The sequence below is a fragment of the Dermacentor andersoni genome, chromosome 10 (genome assembly GCF_023375885.2).
Source record: "Dermacentor andersoni chromosome 10, qqDerAnde1_hic_scaffold, whole genome shotgun sequence".
NCBI classification, from domain to species: domain Eukaryota; kingdom Metazoa; phylum Arthropoda; class Arachnida; order Ixodida; family Ixodidae; genus Dermacentor; species Dermacentor andersoni.
In genome coordinates this window covers 130,949,301-130,976,366 of record NC_092823.1, presented here as the reverse complement: position 1 = coordinate 130,976,366, position 27,066 = coordinate 130,949,301, and the positions used below count along the sequence as shown (strand labels likewise).

The following is a 27,066-nucleotide window of genomic DNA, read 5'->3' as shown; positions in this document are numbered from 1 at the left end:
ACTGTGTTAGTTCAACAGCACATGACAACTCACAAATAAAAGGAAGAGTCTTGCGGAAGATTTAAATATAAAGATGGTTAGACAATCCCGTAAAATGTTTGTTGCAAACGCCTCTGGCTATAAAAATGTAGAAAATTTAATTAAGTTTCTCGTCTTGAGCGTCCCAATGGGTGAGTACCATTGCATATTAAAGCTTGGATTCATTCACCAGCTAGCTATTGTCCGATGTTTACTTTTGACTAATAGTATATGGGAGCTCCTGTGGCACTCTGCATTGCTGCAGTAATGCATGAAATGGCTGCCGTATTAAAGAGCAGGCGTGCGTTGAACGTATCACTTGTAGTACAAGAACTATGAATGTGTGAAGAGAAACATAGGCAACGGGCAAAAATGGCACAGCGCATACCTTAGGCAAAGTACTATTGTATATTGAAGTGGTTGCGAATTGCCTGCCATGCAGCGAAACTGCCCGGTAGAAATCTGTTGAATGCCAGTTGTGCCAATCGAGATAACTTATTCAACCGAGCCGTAGCATAAAAGGGAAGCAGCAGTTCTGTACAGTGCGGTCGCATAAGAAATGCTGCGACTGATTTCTTCATTCTGTTTATTCTGATCACTTAGAGTATATGGCGCCCTATAAGCATATTCTCAATAATAGTAATACGCAGGCGGAGGCGCAAGAAAGCCCACAATAAACGCAGGACACGTGGGAGCCTAGATGATTACAGCGTCGAGTGCAAAGATCAGATGCAAGCTTTGTGACGATTCGCAGATATCTAGAAGCAATGTGCAGCAGAACCCATCTGCAACGATCCTCTAAGTTATGCGTGAGAATTCACGTAGCGCAAATGTTTTGTCCAATTTCCACTAGAGCCCATCGAACGGAGCGTGACGGTGCGCCCGTTCGACTTGGCCGGTTTTGCAGCCAAACGCAGTGCGCGCCTTGGGAGACCTTCTAACCATCCACGGACGTATGCGTGTCCCACATTGTGGTACAGCATGGCGGTGGCAGAGCTGCGTTGCTTTTTTGTCGCACGTATTCCAAATTCCCTTGTAAACTTCTGGCGTGGCGCCGAGAATAGGAACCCCTCTACTATGCTGCAATCCCGGGTGTCGTTCCTTGTAGGGGCTAGATTTTCACAATTCTTTTCACGCGGTCATCGCATGGAGACCGCATAGACAGACCAAAGGTGGGGTGGGGTAGCCAAAGAAATATTCTCCAATTAAAAAAACAAAGCCACTTTCCTGCGTAACAAATTACGCACGCACGCACGCGCGCACGCACGCGTGCTCATACACGCAAAATGAAGGTGGTGCGATTTTATGTTAAACATTCAGCAAGGATAAACCGATGAAGACGTGTGAAATTTTTAACATGATCACACACAAACTGGATCAGTATACATTACTTCTTAGTATGCTTTTAGTGATACAAATAAGCAGTGCGATGAAAGGGCAGATATTGTTTCGTGCTGTTTCGTTCATAAGGTTATGCCAAACAGCCCAAACCATCATCTTACCAAGTGTGATTGTCAACGTGGCAACATTTTCCGCCACAAAGCTTATAGAAGTTTTGTACACTTGTGCAAAGCAGACGCGCATTGTTGACATTCCTATGCAGTTATGACTCTCCAAGAAGAAATTGACGAGGACGGCCTTGAAGTCATTCCTCAAGTTTTCGAAGTTAGACAAGTCAAGGCCGAAGAAAAGCTCCTCGTAATTGAAGGTGGACACTCCCTTAGACTGAGGAAGGCTTCTATGCTCGCTGACAATCTTTTACTTCGTGACGTTACCGAAGAAGGTGTTCATGAGAGATACGTGAGCACACTTTGTTCATTAAGCGTTTTTTGATTGTGGTCTTGTAGTGTAAATCTTATGTCACTGAAAAAAAAAACATGAGTAATACATGAAATAGTAGAGCGTGTCCTAAGATGCTTTGATTAATTATAATGTGCGCGTACTCTAACATATTTGATTGTGTAAGCCAATGTTACGCATGCACTTTATTTAAGGTTAACGGAACCGACTATGAAGCGCATTTATATGAGGATGAAAGCAACAAAGCCTCGTTGATCATGGAACCTCAAACAAGAGGCGATTATCATATAGTGAGTAAAGCCTTCACATAAAGCTGCGAGTTAGAAAATGCCTCGTTTAAACAAATGACAAAAAAACATCCCCGCGTGCCATATTTGCGCAGACTGGTCTTCTGAATGACACTCACCGTATTGAGCCTCTGGCAACTACAGAGAGGTCCGGCAGAACTGTGCACAAAATATCCAAGATTGTAAGTGACGGCGCAACATGCGATGGTGTAGGAGCAGGTGGTAAGTATTTGTTTTTGCTTTTTCTTGTTTTTCGATTTTAACGGGGTCCAAATGTTTTTTTTTCCCGATTAGTTCCAAGTTGTTTATTTGTGCATAATAATAAGGTTACAAATGGGAATTATACATACGCACAGAGGGAGGTCCCAGAGTCAACAGGCTGTACAGGGGACCTCCCGTGAGAAAGCAGGGAAGGTATCCATCAACAGTAACTGTAAATACACAGCACCTGTTTATACCTTAAAACAGGATTTTTAGTTAGCTTTTGAGCGAAGAGTACATAAAGACAATCGAGTGGCTAGACCCTTTGTTAATTGCAACAATATCAGATGGAGATCGCTTGAAATGGCTGCGGCGCACATCATTATTGTTACATGTTTTGTTTTGCAGGTGATTGTATGGTAATGATGGTAATAAAATAACCATATTTGCAGTTATTGTATTGGTGCGACTGACGCAGATTGTGAATCCGATATATCTTATTGCCCTTTCTTTTGCAGTGGGCAATAAATAGGCTGGTGATGATCATTGATGGGGATTTGAAAAAGAAAGTTGGAAAATCCCAAATAGCACTTACAGACTGAAATGAAACTTGTAACTTCACATCTACTTTCAGCGTTTACTTGATCGCTAAGTACTCTTTTGTAGGGAGCCGGCTTTACGAAGAGGAGCTTCCCGAGATTGGTGCGTGACTTGCAAAGAATTGTTCCGCGTCGCTATAGCTGCCTACGACGCAGGATCGAAGAAACTAACGTGGTTTTCTATTCTTTTCAGAAGCCAGAGATGTGCCATCGAACTTCACTATTGAGGTCTACCTCATGACCGATTTTAAGCACACAAAGTTCTTCGGAAATCGTCAGAGGCAGAGAATTATGTACGCTACAGCGTTAATGCATTCGGCAAGTACACAATGTTCTCATATACTTAACTTAAAATCGGGAGTTATAATTTAATGGAAGTTCGATCGTGAGCGACACTATAGCCTCAGAAATCGGTAGCAATTTAGCCAAACAGTACTTACAAGCATTGCTTTCCATGGAAAAAAATGGAAAGAAAACAAGCCTTTTAAACCATTGTTAGGTCACGCTGTCAAGTTTAAGCGTTCGTGCGCCATATTGAGGGTTCACATTTCGTTCAAGGACATCTCTTGAGAGTGAGAGAAGCAAGGAAAGACAGGGAGGTTAAGCAGACGCTCGTCCTGTTTACTACCCTGCTCTGGGGGAAGAAGGTAATGGGGTGAAAAGAGAGAAAGATGGGAAGAGAGCACTAGTTGCGCGCACATATGAAAGTGTGCGTGAGTCTATAAACGGCTACACAGTCCAGAATACCTCAAATACAGCAACAATGCCTTCGTTGCTTTCTGCGCCAGCGACGCGTACGACCATGTTCCAAAAAATCTAGGTTTTTGAAAACGGTCTTGAGTCCAGCCAGTTTAATGCTGTCCGGAGAGGGCGGGGGTGGACGTCGTAACGGGAACAAAAGCTCAGGACGTGTTCAGTAGTTACTTCGGTCTCGCAGAAGTCCCACTTAGGGATGTCTGCCATTCCAATGCAGAACATGCAAGCTTTCATAAATGCCACCCCAATCTAGGGGTGGCATGTGGCAAACGATCGATGTAAGGAGTAACAAAGTAGCGACGGAGCGGTCCGCTCTACAAGCTTTCTTGTGCTGAAGGCTGAAATCCGTTGGCGGAGGCGTCTTTAATAGTCTTCCGAACGCCCTCGCTCAGGTAAGGGCCGATTTACGCTCGAGCCGCCCATCGCCGCAAGCCGCACCGCACGCGTGCGGTCGCGCGACAAATTTGACGTATCCAGCAATTGTGCATAAATTACCACTTACACTGTGTGCACAGCGTACACCTTACACATTGTAAACCGAAATTTGTGCACAAGTGTTTGATACATGCAATCTTTCGCGCGACCGCACGCGTGCGGTGCGGCTTGCGGCGATTGGCGGCTCGAGCGTAAATCGGCCTTAGCTCAACCGATTTTCCAACTGCCACTGGTGCAGCCGAGGAAAAGGCACTGACGTGTATGCGCAGACCCAGTTGTCCTCTCCCTCGATGTGGAGCAGGAGGAGGAGGAAACGCGCACACGAAGCTTTTAACCGTCTCACTCGCTGAAGGGAGACAGCACTGGCGAGAGCACACAGACATCGGCGTTGCGGCCTCCCAGGCGTTTTTCAACGGTTGCGGGCGGCTCGAGGTAACTGAAACGTCCGGGCTTTCGCCGTGGCTCTGGTGGCGTGACACAAATTGTTTATCACACAGGCCAGTCGTAACAACCGGTAAATTCATGATTGTAGTTGTAGTATACGTGTATGCTAAGACATTGTTGCAGCATCTGCATCACACAGGGCTGCACGCGTCTATACTATGCGATTTTCTTAATATTTTGTTACATATGATTTGCGGAAGATTCTGCCCCCGTCCACCAAGAAAACAAAAACGAACGAAATTACTATAAAAAGAGAAAATCTTTTTTTTTATAACTAATGTGTTTCACTAGATATTTAGAATGAATTGCGCATAAGAACAAAACGCAGATTTAGAATTAGAGCATAACGTGCAGAAGGTCGGCTTACTGCGCAAAAGAACTTTTCTCCATTTCTCTGGAAAGAATTCGTGAATGGAACTGTAAAAGGGGCGCTACGTTTCTACTCTGAAGTTGCTATTTCCTTCTAACACGTAGTTTTTCTCTGCATGCTATGGTCATTGAACGCGCTTTGGTATATGCGCTAGCAACTCGATCGTATATCACGTGCAACACCTCCGATGGCTGGCGGCTTTACAAGTCGTTAAAGATAGATTCGTACGCCGGAACAAACTCTACGGACGAGCATTAAGTCACCCAGTGCCGCCCAATCAAGTTGCAATCAAAAACGAAGTAGATAAACTGTCGGCGACGCAATTCGTTGTCACTCAGCCACGATATGCGCCATCGAGGAATTCGGTTTGTCGTGTAAAGTCCACTTAAGTTGCCACTGCTAAGAGTGGCATCAACGTTCTCTCCGAGGCATAAACGCATAAGGGTCACACGCGTCTCGATGATCTTTGGATGCAAAGCTCTTGTTAGGGCAGCTTCACATGGAAAATTTATTCTGTCATTGTTGTATTGGCCCGCCGCGGTAGCTCATGACGCTTCTCTGCGGAGAACGAGCTCGGGGGACACGGTTCTTGCTACGTAGAAGGAGTTGCCTTGCATGTTAAGTGCGCAAACATGTCGCACCTATGTACAGTGAGAACACCATTCCAGGAGTTCAAGCGTTACGCTAAACCTTGCTGTCGCTGCCAATGCTTCGCCCTTGAGGCAAGACTGCCAGAATTTCTAAACGTTAATTTAGAATATATTTATCATATCATTTAGTATTTGTGTAGCCCCACCTTCATATAATCTGGCAGAAGCAAAATGTTACAGCGAAGCTGTATATAGCTACGATCCCGGGATTCTTTCGCATCCGTCGACAAAAAGAAAAAAAAAACTACCATCATCACTGGCTCATACCCCCGTAAGCACGCATACCTCCTAAGGCAGAGGCTACAAGCACTCAGCAAAGTGGAGCGAACCGTGCATACATTTTTTTTTGGAATCATGCATACATCATACAGAACAGTATGTCGAAAACTATCATCATCAATGGCTTATACCCTCTAAGGCAGAGGCTACAAGCACTCAGCAAAGTGAAGCGAACAGTGCATATAATTTTTAGAATCACGCGTTCAACCTACAGAACAGCATGCATTTCAATAAAGCTAAAAAAAAGCATCCGAACCACATAACCGATGATAAGGCGCTCACAATTGCAATGTGAAGCATGTAGCGCTCTTCGCACACGTTTTCCGGTAAAAATTACTGTTGCGAAAGCTGCCGCGGCGACGGCAGCTTTCGACGTGGACTGTGGGGTCCCTATAGCGTGTCGTATGTAAAAATGATAGCAACTGATTTCAATGCTGTTGCAGCCCCGCTATGGGCGGCGGCGCCTGCCAATATTACCATTACTCCCATTCCTACCATTACTCTAATATAGCACTATTGCCATTACACTAAAGCCATAAATCACTGCACGCACCCCTCAGCAGTTGCAGTGGTGGTTTTCAACAGCTTTGTTGGATAACCAGTTTCTCAGGGCCGGGATTGCGAGCTTTTTTTTTGGTCGCTTAACTATTTTCGCTTCTCTGCACTCTTGTTTCGCAGGTCAGCCTTCGCATGCGGCAGCTTGAGCCCCCTGGTAACATAATTTTAACGGCAATCGAAGCATCGTTCACTGTAAGTAGAACGCATTGACAGGTTTGCGTTCGCTTTTCCTGGTTTGAATTCTATACCTCTGAAGAAACACGCTTATATTACGTGTACCTAAAGCAGCAAAGAAAAAAATAACAAAGTAACTAAACATTTTGCAGTGATGTTTCAGCAATGTAGAGGTTAGCCTTCCGTCATGAATTCAGTGCTCCTTAGGGACCTTGTGAAACAAAGCTTCAAGCTATTCCCTTTTCGATGACATGCGCCTACATGCGACGACAGACTATTTACATGGTTGCCTAAGCAGTGTCACATGCATTGTTTAGTGGACTGCTAAAGAAGCGGAAGACTGGCTGATGTAGTTATTGACATTAGAGACCTTCGTAACATTCGTCGCCAGATTTTTTTGGCTTGTAAAGAAATAATACGGTGCGCACAAGTTGGCTGTAAGATAGATGAAAGGTACTGACGTGCGCGAGTTTTCCGCATCTATTAGTTTCTGTAATGTATCCTTAGGTGCTGCATTAACACAGCTTTCTTTTCACGTTGCAGTCCAGTTAGTACGGTATAGAAAAAAATGGAATGATGGTGAGCAAAATAAAAGTTGCCACCCCATAATTTTCAATGAAAGAAAGAAAGTTCGTTGATAAATGCATAATCAGTAAATGTGCGAGATGGAACAGAGCACATCACTGAATTCAATATGTGCACGTCTCATATTCGTGTCTACGAGAGCAATTAGCGAAACTATGGTTAATCTTGGCAAAGTTAAATTTATTGTTCCGCAGAATGAATAAATTATGTTTTTTTTTTTAAGGAACGAGCACGGTACATCATCATCGCTTAAAAATTTAAATACGATAGAGCAGTGAGTATTAAATTGCGTCAGTAGTCTTTTCGATGAAGGTAAGAAAGCTTTATTTAAAGGTAAGCCGTGTAAATGGGCATTTGAGGCTTCGGATGATATGGTGCTACTGCGCAGTTCATGTGCTGAAGCGCCATGACCGTAAATCAATTGATGATGTGTGTATTTATCACAGCAAATATAATAATTGGCTGCCGATAGCTGCGTTTTCGACGAACATATAACAAAAAGACGATGATAGAGGAGGGTTTTAAAACAAACGGTTTATTTATTCATTCGATTACTTATTAATTAATTTATTAATTTGCATACTCATAGGGCCCTATAGCCTTGTAGAAAGGAGCGGTTAACAATATATATCATTTAGTGCCTTTCTGAAGGCGGCCGCATTATACTTTGCAGTGATGGAAGCGGGAAGGCGGTTCCAGTCACGCTATGTTCGTGGCTAGAAATAAGCATAACAGAAATTAATCCACCGGGACACAACTTTTACCTTGAATTACTTATCGTTCACGAAGACCTATAGGATGATCACAGAAAGAAAAAGATATTTGCAAGAGCTGCGTTACTGTAATTGCGGTGAAAGGATCCTAAGCCGGAACCTTTTCAAGGCGTGGTTGAAGTGTCGGTAGACCTACGCATGTTAATTTTCATTGATGAAACGTCTTGGTAACGAGAATAATAGAAAGTATCTATATAACCAGAGGCACGGTTCTGAACAGATTCAAGGGCATTTATTTGTGCGGAACTTGAGGTCTGCCAGATGGACCGCTATCACAGTGTTCGCATATACACGTGAAGTGCTGCATTAAAGTGCGGTATCGAACGTCGCGAAATATGCACAGTGGTTTACGAGGGACACCGCAGGGGTGGGATGCGGAATAATTTTGACCTCCTGAAGCTCTTTAACATGCATCTAAATCTAAGTAAACGGACGCTTACCCCTGTGAAAGTCCGTTCGCCTCGGCCGGGGATCGAACCAGCGACCTCGCGGCCAGCAGGACAACGCCATTGCTAATGAGTCACCATGGCGGGTCTATACTTCGACCGTCAGTGAATGAAACAAATAAGAGACGTCCATCGCAAAGAGGACGAAGACAAATCTCACCTCAGGCCTGGCGACAAGCGTGAATATTCGCGGTATTTCAAGTAGCACAAGTGGTCTGAGGCAATGATTCGGCATGAACAAAGTAATCCAAGTTTGTATATTTCCTGTAGTCTGTTATCTTTATCTTTTTTTATCTTATATTCCCTCTAAAGCATTCGGACTCCTGGCGGGATCACTATAATGGAGATCTTTAATAAAATTATTTTTGTTTTTCAGACAAATGAGCCATACGTGAGCTTGTGGAAGAAGGATCTCCTTGGCTTAGAAACATTGAAGAAGCTACAACAATACATGGTGACCAAGCCATCAATGGTCAAATCAGACTTGGTGTACCTTTTATCAGGGTAAAAGGACATCTTCGCCTTGAAGCATTTGAGAACCCTGCTCAGTACAGTCTTTCTTTATGTGACTAGCTTTCTTTGGCTCTGTCGCCCGCTTTCGTGGTCGGTGGTTGGACTTCACCAGGCGATAAAAAGGCGCAGATGCAGAGGGCTTTCGCGTAACTGGGTAACGCTGCGGTACTGCTGTACTCGAGTAATGATGCCCGTTCTCTTTGTGGTGGCTGCTGCAGGAGAGGGCATTCCGTGGGGGAGAGGAGAATGGCAGTCGGCTTCCACGCCAGTGCTTACTCGGCTGCAGAAAAGACATGTATGACGAACCGGCTTCTATGTTATAAATTAAATTCAGGTGTATTACGTGCCGAAATCACGATTTGATTATGAGGCCCGCCGTGATGAGAGACACCGGATTAATTTTGACCACCTGGCGTTCTTTAACGTGCACACAAGGCACAGGTGTTTTTTGCATTTCGTCGCTCCCATAGCAATGCGGCTGTCATGGCCGGGATTCAATTCCGCGACCTCGTGCTTAGTAGCACAGCGCCAAAGCCACCAAGGAACCACGGTGGACTATGTTAGTTAAATATGCTATCGCTGCAGATGGGCTCCTTAACGACTATGTTCTCTGCAAAATTACTCGACCAGATAAAGAGTGTTACCTAAATATCTTAACTTCTTAACTGTAGCAAATATGCACGTTCAAGCTCACCAGTCCTTTAATAAAGTGAGTACTTTTCTAGAAGCTTTCGGCTATTCGCTGACAGCGACAGTCCTCGTCGATGGCGTCTGCAAATTTTTTTCTCGCTCTTTGTTTTCTTCTTCGCGCGTCTCTCCTCACATTGCTTTTAATTTCCTTTACCATTCTGCCCTAGTGTAGGGCAGCCAGCCGGTCTATGCATTGTTAACCACCGTTCCTTTCCCTCTCTCCTTATCCTCTCTCTGCTATATTATGCGGTGAAGGGAATAGGAGGTGCCAAGTGCGATGCGGGGCGCAGTGAAACGATCGCGGACGTTTTTTGGGAATGTCCTCGTTTTAAGCAGCAATGTGTAGCGCTGTGCTCCGCATTAGATCGGCTGGAGAGTCGCCTACACGCAGAAACTAAAATTCGTGGATACTGGCCAACACAGGTATTAGCGCGAGCGGCTACATAAGCGCTCTTGCGTTATATGAAGTATGCTTGATTGTCTGCCAAATTGTGACTGTGTGAGGTGTGTCTGTGTAAGTAATACTGATACTGTGTGTGACTAGGCGGCCACGTGACAGACTGTGTGACAGCAAACACGCATTCTTACGTTGTTCATTCGCTTATTTCTTTTCGTTCTTTTTCTCTTATTTCTTTATTTTTGCGTATCTTTCGTACCCCCTTTTTTTCTCCCCGTGTACGAGTTGTTCGACCGCACGTATGCTCTGGTTAACCTGCGCGTCCTTACTTTTGCATCTCTATCCGCCACTCTGACTTCGGTGGCTGAAACTGCGGCCACGTTAGGTGCTGCGTCCTGTGTAGTAGTTAATGGAATGGCTGATATATTCATGAAAATATGTGCTTCTTCTCAGCATATATCATGCGCATTCGCAGTCGTTCTAAGTTAGTTAATCTTGAAGGTAATATTATTCTACAATAGGACTTTATTACCCCTACTGAGCAAAGTGAATACAGAATATGTCTGCAAACTTTCTAGTCTAATCTGATCACTTCATGCAATCCTCGAGCTCTGCATCGTACCATCGACCGATTGCGTTTCTTTTCCACTGGCGGGCGTTATTTTACTCGACTAGGGCACGGACATTTGCTCCGCGCATTCAGTCGCGTTTCCAACTCTCTACCAATTCTTCAGCTTTGGCTAGGAAAGGTGCCCATGTTCAATCTTCACTTAACATTGCCATCTCTCTCTCTCGTTATGCAGGTACAGGAGGGTCCCTGTTTCTCTCGAAATAACTGTTCAATCTTGTTTTGCAATTACACAAAGGCTTTGGGTAGTTTTCTCTGTTTTTAGAACACGACATAAAAAATGTGCTGTTGGTTTGAAGTTATTTCTTTACCACTCAAGAATACTGAGACGGTATTTTAATTTTTAAGAAGCTAATGTGTCTTTTGTGTGTCTATTTGCAGGCTAGATATGATTAAATTAGTCAATGGTACCAAGAGTTCCGAAGTTGCAGGTAAGGACAACGTGCATACATTAAAAAAAAAAATGGCACACTATAAGGGAGTCAGCAACATCCAATCGTGAACATTCAGAACGGCCACCAATATGATTTCCAATGAGGCTAATTTGATTTCATTCATCGCAACAGCAAGAGTACAAACGATTCTGCTCTTCCCGTTCTTGTCATATACGTGAACATGCATGTGATATTTCATAAAGAAGACTCTTTATTTATTTATTTATTTATTTATTTATTTATTTATTTATTTATTTATTTTCAATACTCTAAGAATCATAGACATTACAGAGAGGAGGGGCGTACAAAATTGGCGGCGGTTTCCTTGAATGCGTTGACGTCGGTGACGGCAGCGACGAAGGCAGGGAGATGGTTCCCGTCATTTCCATCTCGAGGAATAAATGAATTCATTCCAAGGCTAGTTCGAAAGTGCGGTGTGCCTACCTTAAAGTTGTGATCAGGTTCTTATAGCTATTCATATTTATCTGGACTCCTGAATGATTTTGCAATTTTGGGGCATGCGGCACGGCGCTCCAGAGCTGGAGCGTTTGTCGATTGCATTTGCTTGGTAATCGGGGCATGTGAAGGAAGGGTAGACAGCGGTTAAACTTACGAACGACAGCTTAGCGAGTTGGTACGAAATATGGTGTGTAATCGAATGATTGTGTGCTTTCAAAATGTAGGGCGAAATTTTAATGGGAAGGGGGCAGGGGAAGGGGTGCTCACTGCATAGAGAAGGAAAAGGATATATGCGTGTACCGCACTCTGTCTTGCTCAGGAGACCGAAGATTAGAGCTTAGGAATATTGTGATGTAGAAGTGGGCCTCTATCTTTTAGCAATGCCTTACGCTTGATTTTACGCCAGTCTTACCCACCTCTTTCCAGCTTTCCCAGTTCAGGGTAGCCTACCGGACTCAGCCTGGTTAACCTCCCTGCCTTTCCCTTATGACTGATCTCTCTCTCTCTCTCTTTCTTATCCACCTCTTATGGCAATCTGATTCCGATGATAACGCACCGAGCGTCGCTCTTACCAGTGACGAATGCGAATAGCGCGAAAAGACAACAGCATCCGGAAAGGCATCGCTAAAATATCGCGACCCAGGTGCCAGATAACCTTACGATGGCCCCTCATATGCTGTATCCGCGATTTTGAGGCAGAAAACATGTGCATTATTTTCTTACGATCTTTTCTTTACTTTCTTTAAGCGGCGTAATATAGACAGTCGTACATCATCACTCAATCTTAAGTCATACGATGGCAACGTTTCAATGACAATAAGTAATTGGTGGTTTTTGTTTCACAAATTGTAATCTATATGCCTTTACACAGGCTCTCCGGACCACAGACCGCGCAAGGGAAACAATTCACTGACTATAAACGGCTTTCTGTCATGCTCCGTCGTGCCAACCCGGTGTGCTCTTTCAATTTTGGCAGTCATTTTAGGCACGTTTCATGATCAGCCAACACAAGACAGCCCACGTTCGCGCTTAGTCCCCAAAACGTCCAGCATATTCAGATGCTAACGCAGATTAAATACTAACGCAGATTTAGAGTGGGCTAACAGGAGACTCTTACTAAACTTTGCTTCAAAATTAAAAATAAGAAAAAAAGAAAGGAAAACTAAGATTCGCACATATTATCACGTAAAAAGAAAGTGCAACATGAATCCCTTTTAGGCAATCTTAGTTTTTAAGATGAAGGGCTCATAAGAAGCAAACGAAATTAAGACAGTGAAACCAAAGAAAGAAAAGAGAAAGATTTAGCTGAAACGTTGAATAAAGCAAAAGTTAAAGCTGTCAGAAAGATAACATGCGTGCTCTTAAGTTCACGTGCTATATACGTGACGTCCGCTGTTGGAGTGATGCCACCCAGCTGACGCCATGGTCCCGAGTCACGTAGGCTAACGCTATCAGGCTATATATATGACGCGGGGGTAGCCGTCGCTATATGTAGCTCAATTAGTAGAAGACAACAGAGCGCTTCAAGCCGAGGTTGCGAGTCCTGCTTTCACCGGCGCCACATGTCTTAAACCCAGTTAGTATGCACTAACTATGGAAAGCTTTCTATTTTTGCCACGCAAATGGGAGCAATTAGCTGGAATACGAAACCACTTACGCGATTCTAATTACGGTGTTCCTAAATTGAATATCAGGCTTAGCATGCTACGTTGCTCGAAAAATGCGGCGCTTGTCTCCACGCAGGGCTGGCCTTCAAAGGCCAAGCCTGCAGGAATCTCAAGGTTGCAGTCGGAGAGGACAAGCCTGGGTTGTTTACGGGAGTGCAGTACGCTGCTCACGAGATTGCACATCTGTAAGTATTTATATAGCCAGCAGTGAATGAAACCACAGTCATTATGAGTAAACTGCTTGCTGCGCGTCGTTTTTGCGGGAAAGTTTAAATAGACACCAACGCAGCTGCGGCATCAAGAACTGTAGTTGTTTAGAGCTATACGGATAATGGTGTACGTCTTCAACTGGTGCGTGAATAACGGTTTGTTATAGTTTTTCTTGCTTCAAATAAACACGAATGTGAAGCCAAGTAGGCCAACATTTGAAAACAAAATAAACAAATTGCATGGAATGTCGGAAACTTCAAGAAATCTCAAGTTTAACCAAGGACCAGTTAGAAAGTTCATGATGTCGGTATGTTTGGTGACGGGAAGAGGTATGTGGGTTTGGAAATTCAATAGAAACAGAAAGCAAGAACTAATTCCGAAAGAGTATTGAAAATTGAACTGCCCGCCACAATTCGCATAAGTAAATTTGAAGGAGCAGCTTTTTAGTGTTTAGGGTTCCGTGCTTATATGGTCCGTAGTTTTATTGAGGTGCCACTTAAAGCGTTTTAAACCCCTGCCACCTTTGACAGAGTTCAGTAAAAGTCCATAACCAACTATTCAGGCTCTTTTTCCTGTCATTTGTTTAAAGCGATTTTAATGCATTCTGACGCCGTTTTTCAAGGAATGAAGAATGTGCTCGCTAGGCGTCAGCATTGCCTGCAGGAGTTTGGGCAAAACCGACAAGTACAAAAACGAAAAAGATGATTTTAGAGCAAGAGTCAAGGAGGAAAGAGCAGCAAGCCCGTAGAACACTTGCAAGATATTTTACTTACTGATGGGCACTGCATGGGTTGCGAATACTAGGCGACTTGACAGTGCGTGTCACAAATGCGACACTGCTTTTTAGTATGAGCTTATCGTAATTTTGCATAACAGGTATTAATTAGCGACAATGAGCCGCTGTGTCGGTACTCTCATAAGCTCGTTCCACGGGAGTTCCACTAAGTAGAACATATATGCAAGTATGTTCCACTAAGTGAAACTTATGCGGAACGATGGCCGGAGTCATAGGCAGTATAACATAACAGTGTCAAGAAGTTCGGCCGAAGGAAGAGCCGGCGCTTGAGGGCATTCGTTCCCCATAGGTTCCATTTAGGAAGTGAAACATTATTGCAAATACGTTCCAGTTGCTAATGTGCACTCTGTCTGGAACAAAATTAGGATTACCATCCGTCGGTTACTCGTAATTTCGTTCCACGTTAGCTTCATAAAGTGGATCATTTTTCGCAAATATGTGTCACTTGATGTGACCAATGTGGAACGAGATTTTGAATGTACACACGACTGCTTATGCAAAAAAATTATGTACATTTCTTGACTGTTGGGTTCGAGAAACGAAACCTTTTCCGTATGGCCGACTTCGGCTGTAAACATCCTTCTTTTACAGGCTTGGCTCTGATCATGATGGTTATACCACCTCAAAGAACTGCAGCGCTTCGGACGGCTACCTGATGAGTCTCCAAGCAGGAGGGTCACGCTCCTTCATGTTTTCCAGCTGCAGCAAGCACGCCATAAAAACATTTTTGAAGTAAGTTATCTCTACGCGTTTGCGTTTACGGTTTTAATTTTCTCAATGTTCGGCGCACTTCGTTCTTATTGCGCTGCTTTATATGGCACGTCTGACGCAAAATTTCGTGTGATACCCTTTTCCCAATACAGGGCGAGAATGGGCAGCTTAAGCCCATTGTCTGCGCGGTCGATAGCTGCCATCCGTGGTACAGTGACAAACGGCAGCTTGTCCGCGATACCAATGGGTGAGCCGGCCCAAGGCATTTTACGAGGCCGTATACTTTCGCCATTCCCCACACGCCACACCTAGAAAGGAGGTGTTGAACCTATCGGCCACAAATACCTAAGCCTATACTAAAACGAGGGTAGTAAAGAGTGTGGGATGCCCAGGTAAACACCCAACCAGTGAGGATTCAAGGTGACTAAAGAGGACCGAAAACGAGAGGATGCTCCACTCGAGCTCTCCCCCTCCGCTGCCTATGACGTCATTAACGCTTTGTTTATGACGCGTCGGGCATTGCGCAAACAAATTAAGCGTTGGAACCTCCCTGAAAGGGAGCTGTCGAAGATGTACGTAGCACTAAAAGCCGGCCGTCGTCGTGCGGAATCCATATGTTCGGCAGTGTAAATATGTGCACTCCTCTGCTTGTACTCCTCACGCATGTATAAATAAATAACGCATAAATACATCAACATAACCTCCCCCCCCCCCCCATACACTCAGGCACACACATTACCACGCATAACACATTCCGCACCACCCCGACCATCATCTACTGCTACCTATATTTTGGGCAGTTCCAGTTGAGGAAGGTTCCGCTTAATGTTTGTTTCCACCTTGAAGTTAGTTTTTTATTTCTCGTTGAGTATATTTTCCGAGATTAACTATCACCGCATTTTTTTCAGTGAATAACTTCTTGCGTTGAGTGTACCGTCCTTTCTATTTAGAGCTGAATGTTTCGTCGACTTGACGGAGTCAAAAGGCGTTGTATACCCGAAACTTTTGTTCTTCAGCATTGTAGCTGCATCTAATGCACAGAATAACAATGTTTGCAAACAAAAAAGTTTTTATTGAAATGAATATTAGGAGAGGTTGGCGCCTTTATGGTGGCACCGGCTACTCCTTGTCACTTGGCAACGGAAACAAATTTGCGTAAAAAGGCAGAATAGCGACACAAAATAGGGCACTCAGTAGAACACTGGATGAATAAAAAATATACAGTCCAACAGTATATGAGCCGCAAAGCTTCGTGCATTAGTTCAGTCCCCGGGAAGACGACGAAGTGTCTTTTGATACAGCGCTGTTCTTTCTAGCTCCGCCTTATTTCTGTGAAAACCTAAGTTCATCCGCTGGTCTTCGCTCCCTGCTCGGTCGTAATGGAAGTGGACGACCCCGCACGTCTGCCGGCGATGGCGGCGTCAGCGGCGGCCGCCTCCAGGAAGCGGATCGGTCAGCAGAGCGACACCGACAGCGAGGACACCCATGTCTACTCTCTCAGCAGTGAGGACACTTCCGATGACGACTTCCAGCTTGTGCAGAGCCGCCGAGCGAAGAGAAGGAACACCAGGACGTCCTCATCGTCAAGCACGCAAACAGTGAGACAGCCGCAGAGGCCGGACGCCAATACCATCATATTTGTGCCCCTGCTTCCCAACGTCAACATGAGGCTACTTAACAGGCAATCTGTGTCGATGTCACTGGAAGCCCTGGTGCCAAACGAAATATCGGACATTCGAATGAACACCCGAAAAAATCTTCTGGCGGTTGATGTCCAGCATGCGGCTGCTTTGACCACTCTACGCAGCGTAACGGACCTCGATGGCATTCAGGTGCGCTCTTACATCCCTCTGGGATCTGACGTAGTCACCGGTGTTATCTACGACGTAGACGTTGCTATCCTTAATAACGACTTGCCGATTCTTATCAAGCCAGCCAATGATGAGGTCATCGTTGATGTTAAGCGGCTAGGCAGTTCACGCTGCGTGAAAATAGCATTCAAGGGTAAATATATACCCTCGCATGTTAAGGTGGGACACTTCAGACATGCAGTGCGGCCTTTCATTGCGAAACCTCTTCAGTGCCGCAAATGCATGAAACTGGGACACGTGAGCAGCGTCTGCGAAAATCAGGCAGCATGCCCCCGCTGCGGAGAGCCCCACGCTGCAGATAAATGTGGCGCGACTGTAGTGAAGTGTTCCAACTGCGGAGGATCACATGAAGCTTCATCGAAGAAATGCCCACATATTAAGAAGGAAATGGCCATCTTGAAAGAGATGGCGAGAGATCATTCATCTCATCGCGAAGCCGCCGAAAAAATCAGGAAGCGACGTTCACGTCGCCGGCGCTCCTCAAGGAAGGCTCCTCAAGGAAGGCGCATGCCACTTCCTACAACACCACCTCCTCCTCCACCGCCCAGGCCAGACAATGTGGACAGGACCGCAAAGAACAAGTCCACTGAGAAGACCACGTCTGCCGAATCTTGGCCGGCTCTACCGAAACGACAACATTCACCAACAGACACACAGCAAGCTTTCGCTGGACAACCCCCGACGTCTACTGTCGGCGATTTGTGCGACCACGACAGGCAGGTGGCTGATATGCTGCAATCGCTAATTAATACAATGCGCATTATACTGAACAAGCTGCAAACACCAGCAGCTCGAAGCGCTCTGCAAATACTGGATGCACTAAATCCAGTGCTTGCTAGCATCGTTTAAGCATCATGGCTCGATCAATAGTCCCCTTCCGCACTGAACTTAAAAGTGCGTCGATCTTTCAATGGAATGCCAGGGGTCTAAGGACCCGTATATCAGACTTTCGCCAATTCATTTTCACACATCGCTTCCCCATACTGGTCATTTGCGAACCAAATACATCAACTCCACTCAGACTGTCCGGTTATGAATCTTTCGTCTCGTCCACATGCGGTGCGAGCACGAAAGTGATAATCTACATCCGCACGGACTTAACATATGTCGCTAATGCGATAGAGCCTCATGACGACAACCAATATGTCTGCGTAAATGTCCAAAAGAAGAATGTGTCATTTACACTAATTGGAGCCTACATATCCCCAGCGGGTCACTTTGACGGTGAACGACTAAAGAAAATATTACAAATGAACAGTGGCCCCTGGGTTATCACAGGTGATTTCAACGCGCATCACCAGCTATGGGGAAGCACTAAAATTGACTCCAAAGGCAGGAGCCTTGCCTCCTTTGCTGCCGACCATGATTTGTGCTGCGTGAATGACGGCAGCCCTACATTTCTGCGAGGCACGACCTACAGTAGCTGCTTGGATTTAACTTTGGTGTCAAGGCGCTTTGCCTCGAGCGTCCAATGGTTTACAGACATAGAAACACATGGAAGCGACCATATTCCAACATACATAAAGATTAGAGGAGTTGAGCAACGCTCCTCTACTGCCTTGCGTACAGTTGATTGGTCAAAATTTCAGAAGGATATGGATGACACATGTCAGGAAGGCCTCTCACACACTATCGAAGAAGCAATCGCAGAAGCATTGAAAACATCCATCTGCTCGCTTCCAAGGTCAACAAGGCGAACAGACTTGGACATGGAACTGGAGAGGCTGCGTGCAGCACGCCGACAAGCGGAGAGGAGGTATCGGCGCACGAAGTCCGTCTTGGATCTGAGGGCTTCACGACGCATACAAAAGAAAGTCCAGCGTCGCATGGATAAATTGGAAGATAAGAGATGGAAAGCATTCTGTCAGTCGCTTGATCCCCGCAAGTCGCTCTCGCACATATGGAGAACGGTTAGGGGTCTTCGCTCATCTCCGCATCAAAGGAAGCCCTTCGCTGCTCTGGCCCTCTACCAACTCCGCTCGGAACTTCAAGTGGCTGAAGAGTTCTGTGCACGGGTTGCTGGGTCAGTGGCCATCATTACTGACGTAGCATTGAATGACATCCCTGAGGCACGTGTACCAGAAATGAACGTGCTATTTTCACTCGAAGAACTCGATGCTGCGTTGGCGACCTGCCGGCGTTCTTCGTCACCAGGACCTGATGGCATCACGTATGCTGCCCTATGCCACCTTGGACATGACGCACGTGATGAGCTGCTCAACTACTACAATGAATCTTGGCAGAACGGCGCCGTTCCTAAACAATGGAAATTGAGCCGCTTGATCCCCATTCTGAAACCTGGAAAGTCTCCGCTTGAGATCTCATCATATCGTCCGATTGCGCTTTCGAGCTGCGTCGGCAAAGTGATGGAAAGAATGATTCTTGCTCGATTGGAATGGTACCTAGAACGATTCAACATCTATCCGGACGCCATGACAGGTTTTCGTCGAGGTCGCACGTCCATCGACAACGTCATTGACATCGTAACATGGGTCCAAAATCAAAAAAGCCTCAAGCGCCTATCTGCGGCACTTTTTCTGGATATAAAAGGAGCATACGACAACGTCGCCCACGAGGCCATACTAAACTCACTTGAGGCTGTTGGAGTTGGTGGCCGGATGTATCAATGGATTCGGGACTATTTGACTGAGAGGCGTTTTTTCTTACAGACCGAAGACGGCCCAACTTCAGACCATTCCATCTGCCGTGGTGTGCCGCAGGGTGGAGTGTTGAGCCCTATTTTGTTCAACCTCGTCCTGGTAGGACTAGCGGATTACCTACCGCAGACAATACATGTCTCAATATACGCCGACGACATTTGCATCTGGGCCTCTGCGGTGACTCGCCCTCAGCTAAGAGCCAGGCTTCAGCGGGCGGCAACCATGACGGCTTCTTATCTCCGAGAGCAAGGCCTCAGTGTGTCTACTGAAAAGTGCGCATTACTTGGTTTTACGCGGAAACAAATGTCATCGTATCCTGTTACGATCAATGGTCAAGCTGTACTCTATGTTAAGACGCATCGCTTTCTGGGCGTCATCATTGACCGCAACCTCTCATGGAGCCCTCACTGCGTCTATCTGAAGAAGAAGCTAGTCGCCATTGCTCAGGTCTTCCGATTTCTATGCGGGAAAAACTGGGGTACACCAGTCCATTCTATGTTGCAGCTGTACAGGGTTTTGTTTCTCGGACTCCTTCGTTACAGCCTACCAGTATTGTCAAATGCATGCAAGACGAACTTTCGCGCCTTGGAGAGCATACAAGGTCAAGCCCTACGCACGTGTTTAGGGCTGCCTAGGTGCACCTCAACAGCAGCGACAATCGCCATCGCAGGAGACCATACAATCCAGACACATGTAGCTGTCGACTCTCTCAGAGCGCACATTCGCCATCTGTCAAGGATCCCCGACCATCATTTGGCCTCCCTACCAGCCGAGAGACCTCAAGCGACCTTTTCACGAGTTATTAGCGCTCATCATGAGTACATACCGGCATCATTTACACCGGCGGCGAAGCCTTCCTCTCCCCTGTGGTGCCTGCGACAGCCTCAAGTGAATTTTGCTATTCCGGGAATTACAAAAAAGTCCAATCATCCATCGCCGGCTCTGAAGCAACTTACACTCATATTACTGCACCAGACGTATCATGACCGCATACATATATATACCGATGGTTCCACCTCACCTACCAGCTCAACTGCCGCATTCGTCGTTCCAGCCAAGAACGTTACAGTTAAATTCAAATTATCACACACGACTACATCTACATCGGCAGAACTTGCAGCTCTCCATGCCGCTATGATGTACATCACCGAAGAGCCTACAGAGAAATGGGTCGTATTTTGTGACTCAAAGGCAGCCCTTCACAGCATCAAGTCCGCATTACGTCCCAGAACTTACGAGCAAATGACATCTGAAATCAGGGAACTGCACCACCATGCTCTGGAAAGTGGACACCACATTATATTTCAGTGGATTCCTGCTCACTGTGGCATCGTCGGCAACAACCTAGCTGACAAGGCTGCCCGGTGTGCCCACGAAGATACCAAGACGCGTCCAACACCTTTGGCGAGGTCGGACGCTGCCAGAGAACTTCGCCAACTTGCGCGTAAGAAGTCCCAAGATCTCTGGATTTCAAGTGGCCTAAATTGCAGATTACGTAAACTGGACCCCACGCTACGGCTACAACTGCCATCTAGCCTTCCCCGCGGCGAAGCAACCTTGTTGTGTCGCTTGTGGCTGGGAGTGGCGTTCACGAACGCATACTCCTACCGTATGGGAATGGCCGAGAGCCCGATGTGCGACTCCTGTGGGTGCGAGGAGACCATCGAGCACCTATTGTGTACCTGCCCTCGCTACGATGTCCAACGCCTCTCTCTGCGGGCAACTTTACGCAGACTGGACTCGAGATGTTTCACCGAGTCAAAGATACTCGGACCGTGGCCACACCCGTCACTAGCTCGAAAAGCGATTCGTGCACTAGTGCGGTACTTGAAGTGCACGGGCTTAACAGACCGTTTATAGTGTCCTTGTGTATGGTGTCGCTCCCACACGTACTCAGTGCTTCCTCTCTCCCTTTCTTCCTCTTTCTATTCCCCTTTCCCCCACCCCCAGTGTAGGGTAGCAAACCGGATGTTGTTCTGGTTGACCTCCCTGCCTTTCCTACCCTTGTTTTCTCTCTCTTCAGTCCCCGTACGCATATATAAAGTCAGATCTTTTGAACAGCCAAAACACACAACACATGTAATACACTGCAAGTACAGAACCGAATTATGCATATTGCATAAAAGTTGCGATCACCCCATAAACCAATTATGAACCACGAACAATGTTTATGTTACTCATTTAGCGTATTCGGATCATCTGATACTTAATATTTTCCCAAAATGTTGGTGTCCTAAAAGAACAGTCTTCAGCAAGTGTACGCGCCACACGGCGACGGATGCAGGAATTGAAAGTCAGTGCATCAGAGAAGCAGACATAGATAGAATAAGACTTTATTTGAAACGTTCTGTGGGCACGGCGTTCCAAGAAGAAACAAAGGAAAATGTACAAACAATTAGATCATGTAAGCCATTGTGCAAAAAAAAAGAACAAATAACCATAAAATGGTAAAGTAAGAGCTTCAGAAGCGAGTATTGACGGTAAGGTTTAGTCAGCTCATGATTACATGATTTTGAGCCTCGCACTGTCGGCAGTGCAAATGTAACCTCGTGTTTTCCCAGTGTCAAACGCTGTTCAAGTACCCAGATAAGACAGCGAGAGCCACAGTAAAATACTTTGAGAATGAAAGCTCCAAAGGTGTGCTAGCAGTTCTTCCTTAAATACATGCGCGATAAAAATGGCTCAGATAGCCTTTCTGTATGTCCTGCTTTTTTTTTTTGTAGCCATCTCCCATCATTGGTCTTGTTCTTTGTGCATAATTGAAATTCAAGGCGTTTCACTAAAAAGCACTGGTCAGCGCCATCTGATGGCCCCTCGTTTCTTCTCGTCCAATACTGCTGTTTTCACTAACAATGCTTTAAATGCAATAAATGATGCATAAAACAAACCTCAAAATTTGGTATTATATTCCACCCTGTGTGCCTTAACCACATTAACTATTTCATAACTAGGGCGACAGCCCGACGCGAGGCTGCCTGCATCGAACTCCACGCAGTCATGCAGCTGCGACCCGTGATGGCCGTGGTAAATTGCTCTGGCGAATTTGTCTTTCACAGATGAATTTCTGTTGAAACCGATTTCCGCGAAAAAAGATAGCATGCCAAATAAAGTATTCTTTTGGTTTAAACAGAAAACACTGAGTCCTATAGTATATATCTCATATTGTATTTGAAGATAAATTGATTTTCTTTGGGAGAAAATTTTTTAGGGCCTTGTTAGTAAAGATAAGTTACTGTAAATATTATTTTGATATATATTTATATATTCGGATATAGACATATATATTCGCTTCAAATGACATGGTGACTTCGTATGACTTGTTCTTGGTTGGTTTCGCGGCAATTAATTTGATATACCTTGCTAACTATGCTCAGATTATCAGGTTCTGCGTGTCTCTTGAAAAACACGAATCCCAATACGCAAATCGCCAACCTGCCTGACAAAGCAGTGAAACTGCCTGGAGACATCACGAATGGGACGCAGTACTGCAAGAAGTATTTCCCTACGTACCCGAAGGCTTCCTATGCTGAGGTAAGACGATTTAATTGCCGTTGACAAATCTCTACCGTCAAGAATAAATGTTTGATGTGAGTATGCAGAGTTACGTTTCCTTTTTATTGCAAATTATTCCACTTTTCTTGTTGACATACGCTTGACTGCCCTTAAGCGATAACAGGCCTAGGTATTGTTACGTTCTAGTTTTCATGAAGTAAGGGAGTATCTATAAGATACTTAACTCTCTAGAACCACGAATTCTGTTTCCTCTTTCAAGCGTGGAATATACGCACTACTGGGGATGCGGCAAGGAAGCGGCTATTTGAGGGAGACTGAAAAAAAAGGAACTTAAATACGGAGGTTTGCAATGTGGGCTTGTTGGTAATGCATCTTCAAGGGGAGAATGGTAGCGCGATTCAAAGACGGGACAAGAGAAGACACAAAGGGACACACACATCGCTGTGTGTGTCCCTTTGTGTCTTCTCTTGTCCCGTCTTTGAATCGCGCTACCATACTCCCCTTAAATACGGAAGTAAGACAAAGAAAACTACAACCCATACAAATAATATTAAGACATAATATTTATAAGGGGAGTGATCTTGTTGGGGTCAAAAAGCGGACGATCTACAAAAGGTTAGCAAATTTGGAGATATTATTATTATTACTGAAATTCAATCTGGAATTTTGAGAACGAAATCAACAAGGCGCCTTTTTTTTCTAGCGCAGATATAGCCTGAAACAACCAAGCCAAGCATTATTGTGGCTGAGGCCAAATGCAGAGTGGCCGAAGGTGTTAAAATTTTGCGGATTTACTGACTGTGGGGATACGTCGATGCAAGCTCCTTCGGTGTAGATGCTCGCAATCCTGACAATCAATCGGGAGCGCACCGCGGTGCCTATGTCTCCTGCTTGTCATTGCCTGCTGCCGCTGAAATACGCCTAAACTTTCCTTTTTTATTCACACATGTGATGCTATATCGCTTTCGCGACGGCGTGATAATGATAGTTACCGGGAAGTCACTACGATACTACGATAGGTATTCGAGAAGTGCGATAGGTATATAGATACCACAGCAATAGGTACTCTCTCCGTATTGGGCTTTATGGTTTCACCAGGCTATCCAAGAGACTGGGCCATCCTTAGGCGGCATGCACACCAGCTAATAGCGCAGGTCGAGCGACCAAGTTGTTCGCAATGCGATGGTCGCAAATGGTCGCTTTCGTCGAAACGTGACCGTTGCGGATCAGACGCTCGCGATTATATTTTACAGCGAAGCTGTTTACCTCTACCAACCGGTGATTCTTTCGTGGCGGTCCACAGAAAACTCGGCTTCCTAGAAATCGACGATTTAGCGCAAAAAACACATGTAGCGTACGCGCACACGGGCGGCATGGTGTCACCATGCGGGATGGATCGCGGCAAGAGTCACCAAATAATAAGTTGGCGCTGCTATAAGGTTCCTGCGTAGAAGCGAGTGGGAGTTAGTGCGAGGTGCATCTGAATACGTATGTCTCGGTTTACGTATAAAACCACACATCGTATGTAGCGTATGCACGTGGTTCAGTTAGAATATGAGCTGTGGGTAGGCCCCGCAAAGTAAGAACTCCCGAGGAGCAACGCGAATATGATGTGCGTTAAGGCTAAATGGATGGTAATAGCTTCGCTGGTAGTCCACCTTCACAGAGTGGATTGGGCCTTCAGAATTTTTCAGCTCCGCAACTGGAGTCGCAAAAATGCCGAACCGATCAGCGGCGCAGCGGCAGGACGTCGTTGTACGCCTGCACTTCAGTGGCGCGTGGCAGCTGCGGCAGTCCGAGCCGACGCAAATGGCGCGGTTGCTGTCGCGAGACATTTCAGTGCGGAGACAAGACAGGCGGCGCGGTATTTGGCGGTGCGACACATCAGTCGCCTCGAATCGCTCCTTCGTCGCCAGTCGCGGTAGGTCAGGCCACGTCTGTCAACCGGCGGTTTCAATGCGCCCTTAGTGACACTCGGGGCCCATTCGTTTTACCGAATGATCTAGCAAACACTTGCCCATCAAATGCATCGCCTTCGCATGCAGACTTCGAAAAATGTCCAAAGTATAGCGCGTCGCATGAACGTATACTTCATTGGAGGCTGATTTTTTTAAAGCATCTTCCCAAACGTTCGTTGCATTGAACATACCTACATTTCACTTTCGAGCTAAAGGTGTTCTCTCTTTCGCTACAGCGGGAGTCTGACCTGCTTCATTGCAAGTGGCGGTGCCGTTTGAAATCCGAAGGAGGACTGTCATATTACGCGCTCACAGACGCACTCGATGGGACCCCTTGCAACAAATCTAATTCAAGAATGGTAACATCCCATTTGTATTTCATGTTTTAGGCACGCAGTTTCATGGACTATGGGACACGTAGCACCTAGTTCACTGGGAAAACTCAATATCTGCTGTTGCTAATTTTAACAATACCTATCTATATGACAATGAACATAGTTTATTTAGCCTACTAAAGATAACGGCATCTCTCAGTTTTCATAAATCATACCTCATCGACCTCGGCCAATCTAATCCTGCAAGCCTCCCTGATTCATTACCTACACGAACACAGCCGCATGAGATATCCAGCCTACAAACAACGGAAGCGCAGGAAAATTATTTTGGGGGATGAAACTGCTGGTGCCATGTTTACACTATTCATTAGCTTTTTTTTGCATTACGCGGTAGTGTAAGCTTGCTGTTATTGTGGCCACGTGGGGGTAACCTTCTCGTTCAGGGGATAGATAAATCATGCAGATCCCATGCATTAGAATCCTACACGTACTCGCTGATCAGGGTTGAAGACTCACCCTCAGGGAGGTAGTATATATATCCTTTAATTGAGATTATCCACTCGGTGAGACTGACGGTGACGACAGGGCAAATCTCGGAGAAGTGAGCAAAGATTTTTTGCTTTATAAGTTATAGAAAATGCAGTTGAACGTGTGAGAAGCGCTTACTATCGAAAAAAGCAGCTGCCACCACATCCTTCGTTCTATGAGCGACACAAAGCCAAGCGAGTTGGTAAAAATTAATGGTTTGAAGAGCTGGGCGTCTAAAACGCAAACAGAAGGAAAAGTTTGTGTTCTCATTTTCAGTCTTCACTGTCCGACTGTTCTAAGTTAACTTTGCACGAGCGTGTTTGACTCAATGACTGTCTGAGCACGTCCCTATACCCCCTCTCCCTCTTGCTCTAGCAACTATGGCGTACAGACAGTTTTATTCTCTAGAAGTATGGAAGCTTCTGGTCCGCTACTTCTACACATGATCATCTTCAGTAAAAACTAAAAGTACATTCCTCTTCTTTAATAAACTAGCGCATGGGTTCTGAGGTGGTGTTCTCTCCATCTTCCTCCTTCCATTTTTATCCCTCTGCGCTTGTCAGACTACCTTGGCGCATGCGGTTCGCTGACCTCATCATGGTACATTCAGCAGCCGCAACAGATCGCGCGTTGGGAGGCTCCATCTTGGTTACAAAGACGGCGCCGAATAAAACAACACACGAAGAAGGGAGACACGAGACAAGCACGTACGCGCCTACGTGCTTGTCTCGTGTCTCCCTTCATCGTGTGCTGTTTTATTCGGCGCCGTCTTTGTAATCATGCTTAACCAACTAGCCCACCAGCACATGCTCAGCGACTCCATCTTGGAAACGACTAATGCGCCTTCTCTGGTTCAATCATTGATTTACGATTGTTTTAGCTACTACATTCACACTCGCTATGGCAACGTCATGTTGGTGACTTTGCTTCATCCCGACATCGGCTTTATGAACTGCGATCAAACCGGAGAGTAGATGTTTTTTGTCGGTAAAAGTTACCACATATTCAATAGTATTACTATAATTTCTGGAAGATGAACCGAAAAGATTGTGATGATAACCGACGAGTAAGAGCTCGATTTCCGAAAGGACAACGCTCAGAAAATCGTGTACTCAGAATATACTTCTATCTTGATCTTAATTCTTTTTTCATGTCTTCTCTTTTCTTCAGAAATGCAAGGACAGCATTTGTATAGAAAGTTGATGGTGGTCAGTCATAAAATAATCTACGTCACTAGAAACATTTCCAATGGCAGTTTGTGGTGAAAAGAGAGTGCATTCCAGCAATATAAATAAATAAAGAGTCGTTCTGGTTTACACAA

The 27,066-nt window shown here is 45.5% G+C and overlaps 1 protein-coding gene across 3 annotated transcripts; it reads left to right on the top strand.

Moving 5' to 3' along the window:
- Positions 1 to 27,066, top strand: LOC126545067 (venom metalloproteinase BumaMPs1-like). Of its 3 annotated transcripts, XM_055078199.2 has the most exons (14): positions 1 to 170; positions 1,622 to 1,818; positions 2,013 to 2,108; positions 2,201 to 2,327; positions 2,973 to 3,008; positions 3,099 to 3,223; positions 6,518 to 6,589; positions 8,752 to 8,879; positions 10,985 to 11,034; positions 13,240 to 13,348; positions 14,761 to 14,901; positions 22,786 to 22,942; positions 25,119 to 25,241; positions 26,916 to 27,066. In XM_055078199.2, the coding sequence occupies exons 1-14, from the start codon at positions 74 to 76 to the stop codon at positions 26,946 to 26,948; spliced, it is 1,491 nt and encodes a 496-aa protein (XP_054934174.1). In that variant the 5' UTR covers positions 1 to 73; the 3' UTR covers positions 26,949 to 27,066. The 3 variants fall into 3 exon arrangements, with proteins under 3 accessions (XP_054934174.1, XP_050048712.2, XP_054934175.1); XM_050192755.3 differs by lacking the exon at positions 2,973 to 3,008; XM_055078200.2 differs by lacking the exons at positions 22,786 to 22,942; positions 25,119 to 25,241; positions 26,916 to 27,066 and adding an exon at positions 15,033 to 15,207.

Bases quoted from the DNA above. Each gene is read 5' to 3' on its own strand.
- LOC126545067 (XM_055078199.2), top strand. From the start codon at position 74: ATGGTTAGACAATCCCGTAAAATGTTTGTTGCAAACGCCTCTGGCTAT. The intron at 2,109-2,200 runs GTGAGTAAAGCC...ATATTTGCGCAG, and splicing joins CAAGAGGCGATTATCATATA to ACTGGTCTTCTGAATGACAC. The intron at 22,943-25,118 runs GTAAGACGATTT...CTTTCGCTACAG, and splicing joins CGAAGGCTTCCTATGCTGAG to CGGGAGTCTGACCTGCTTCA.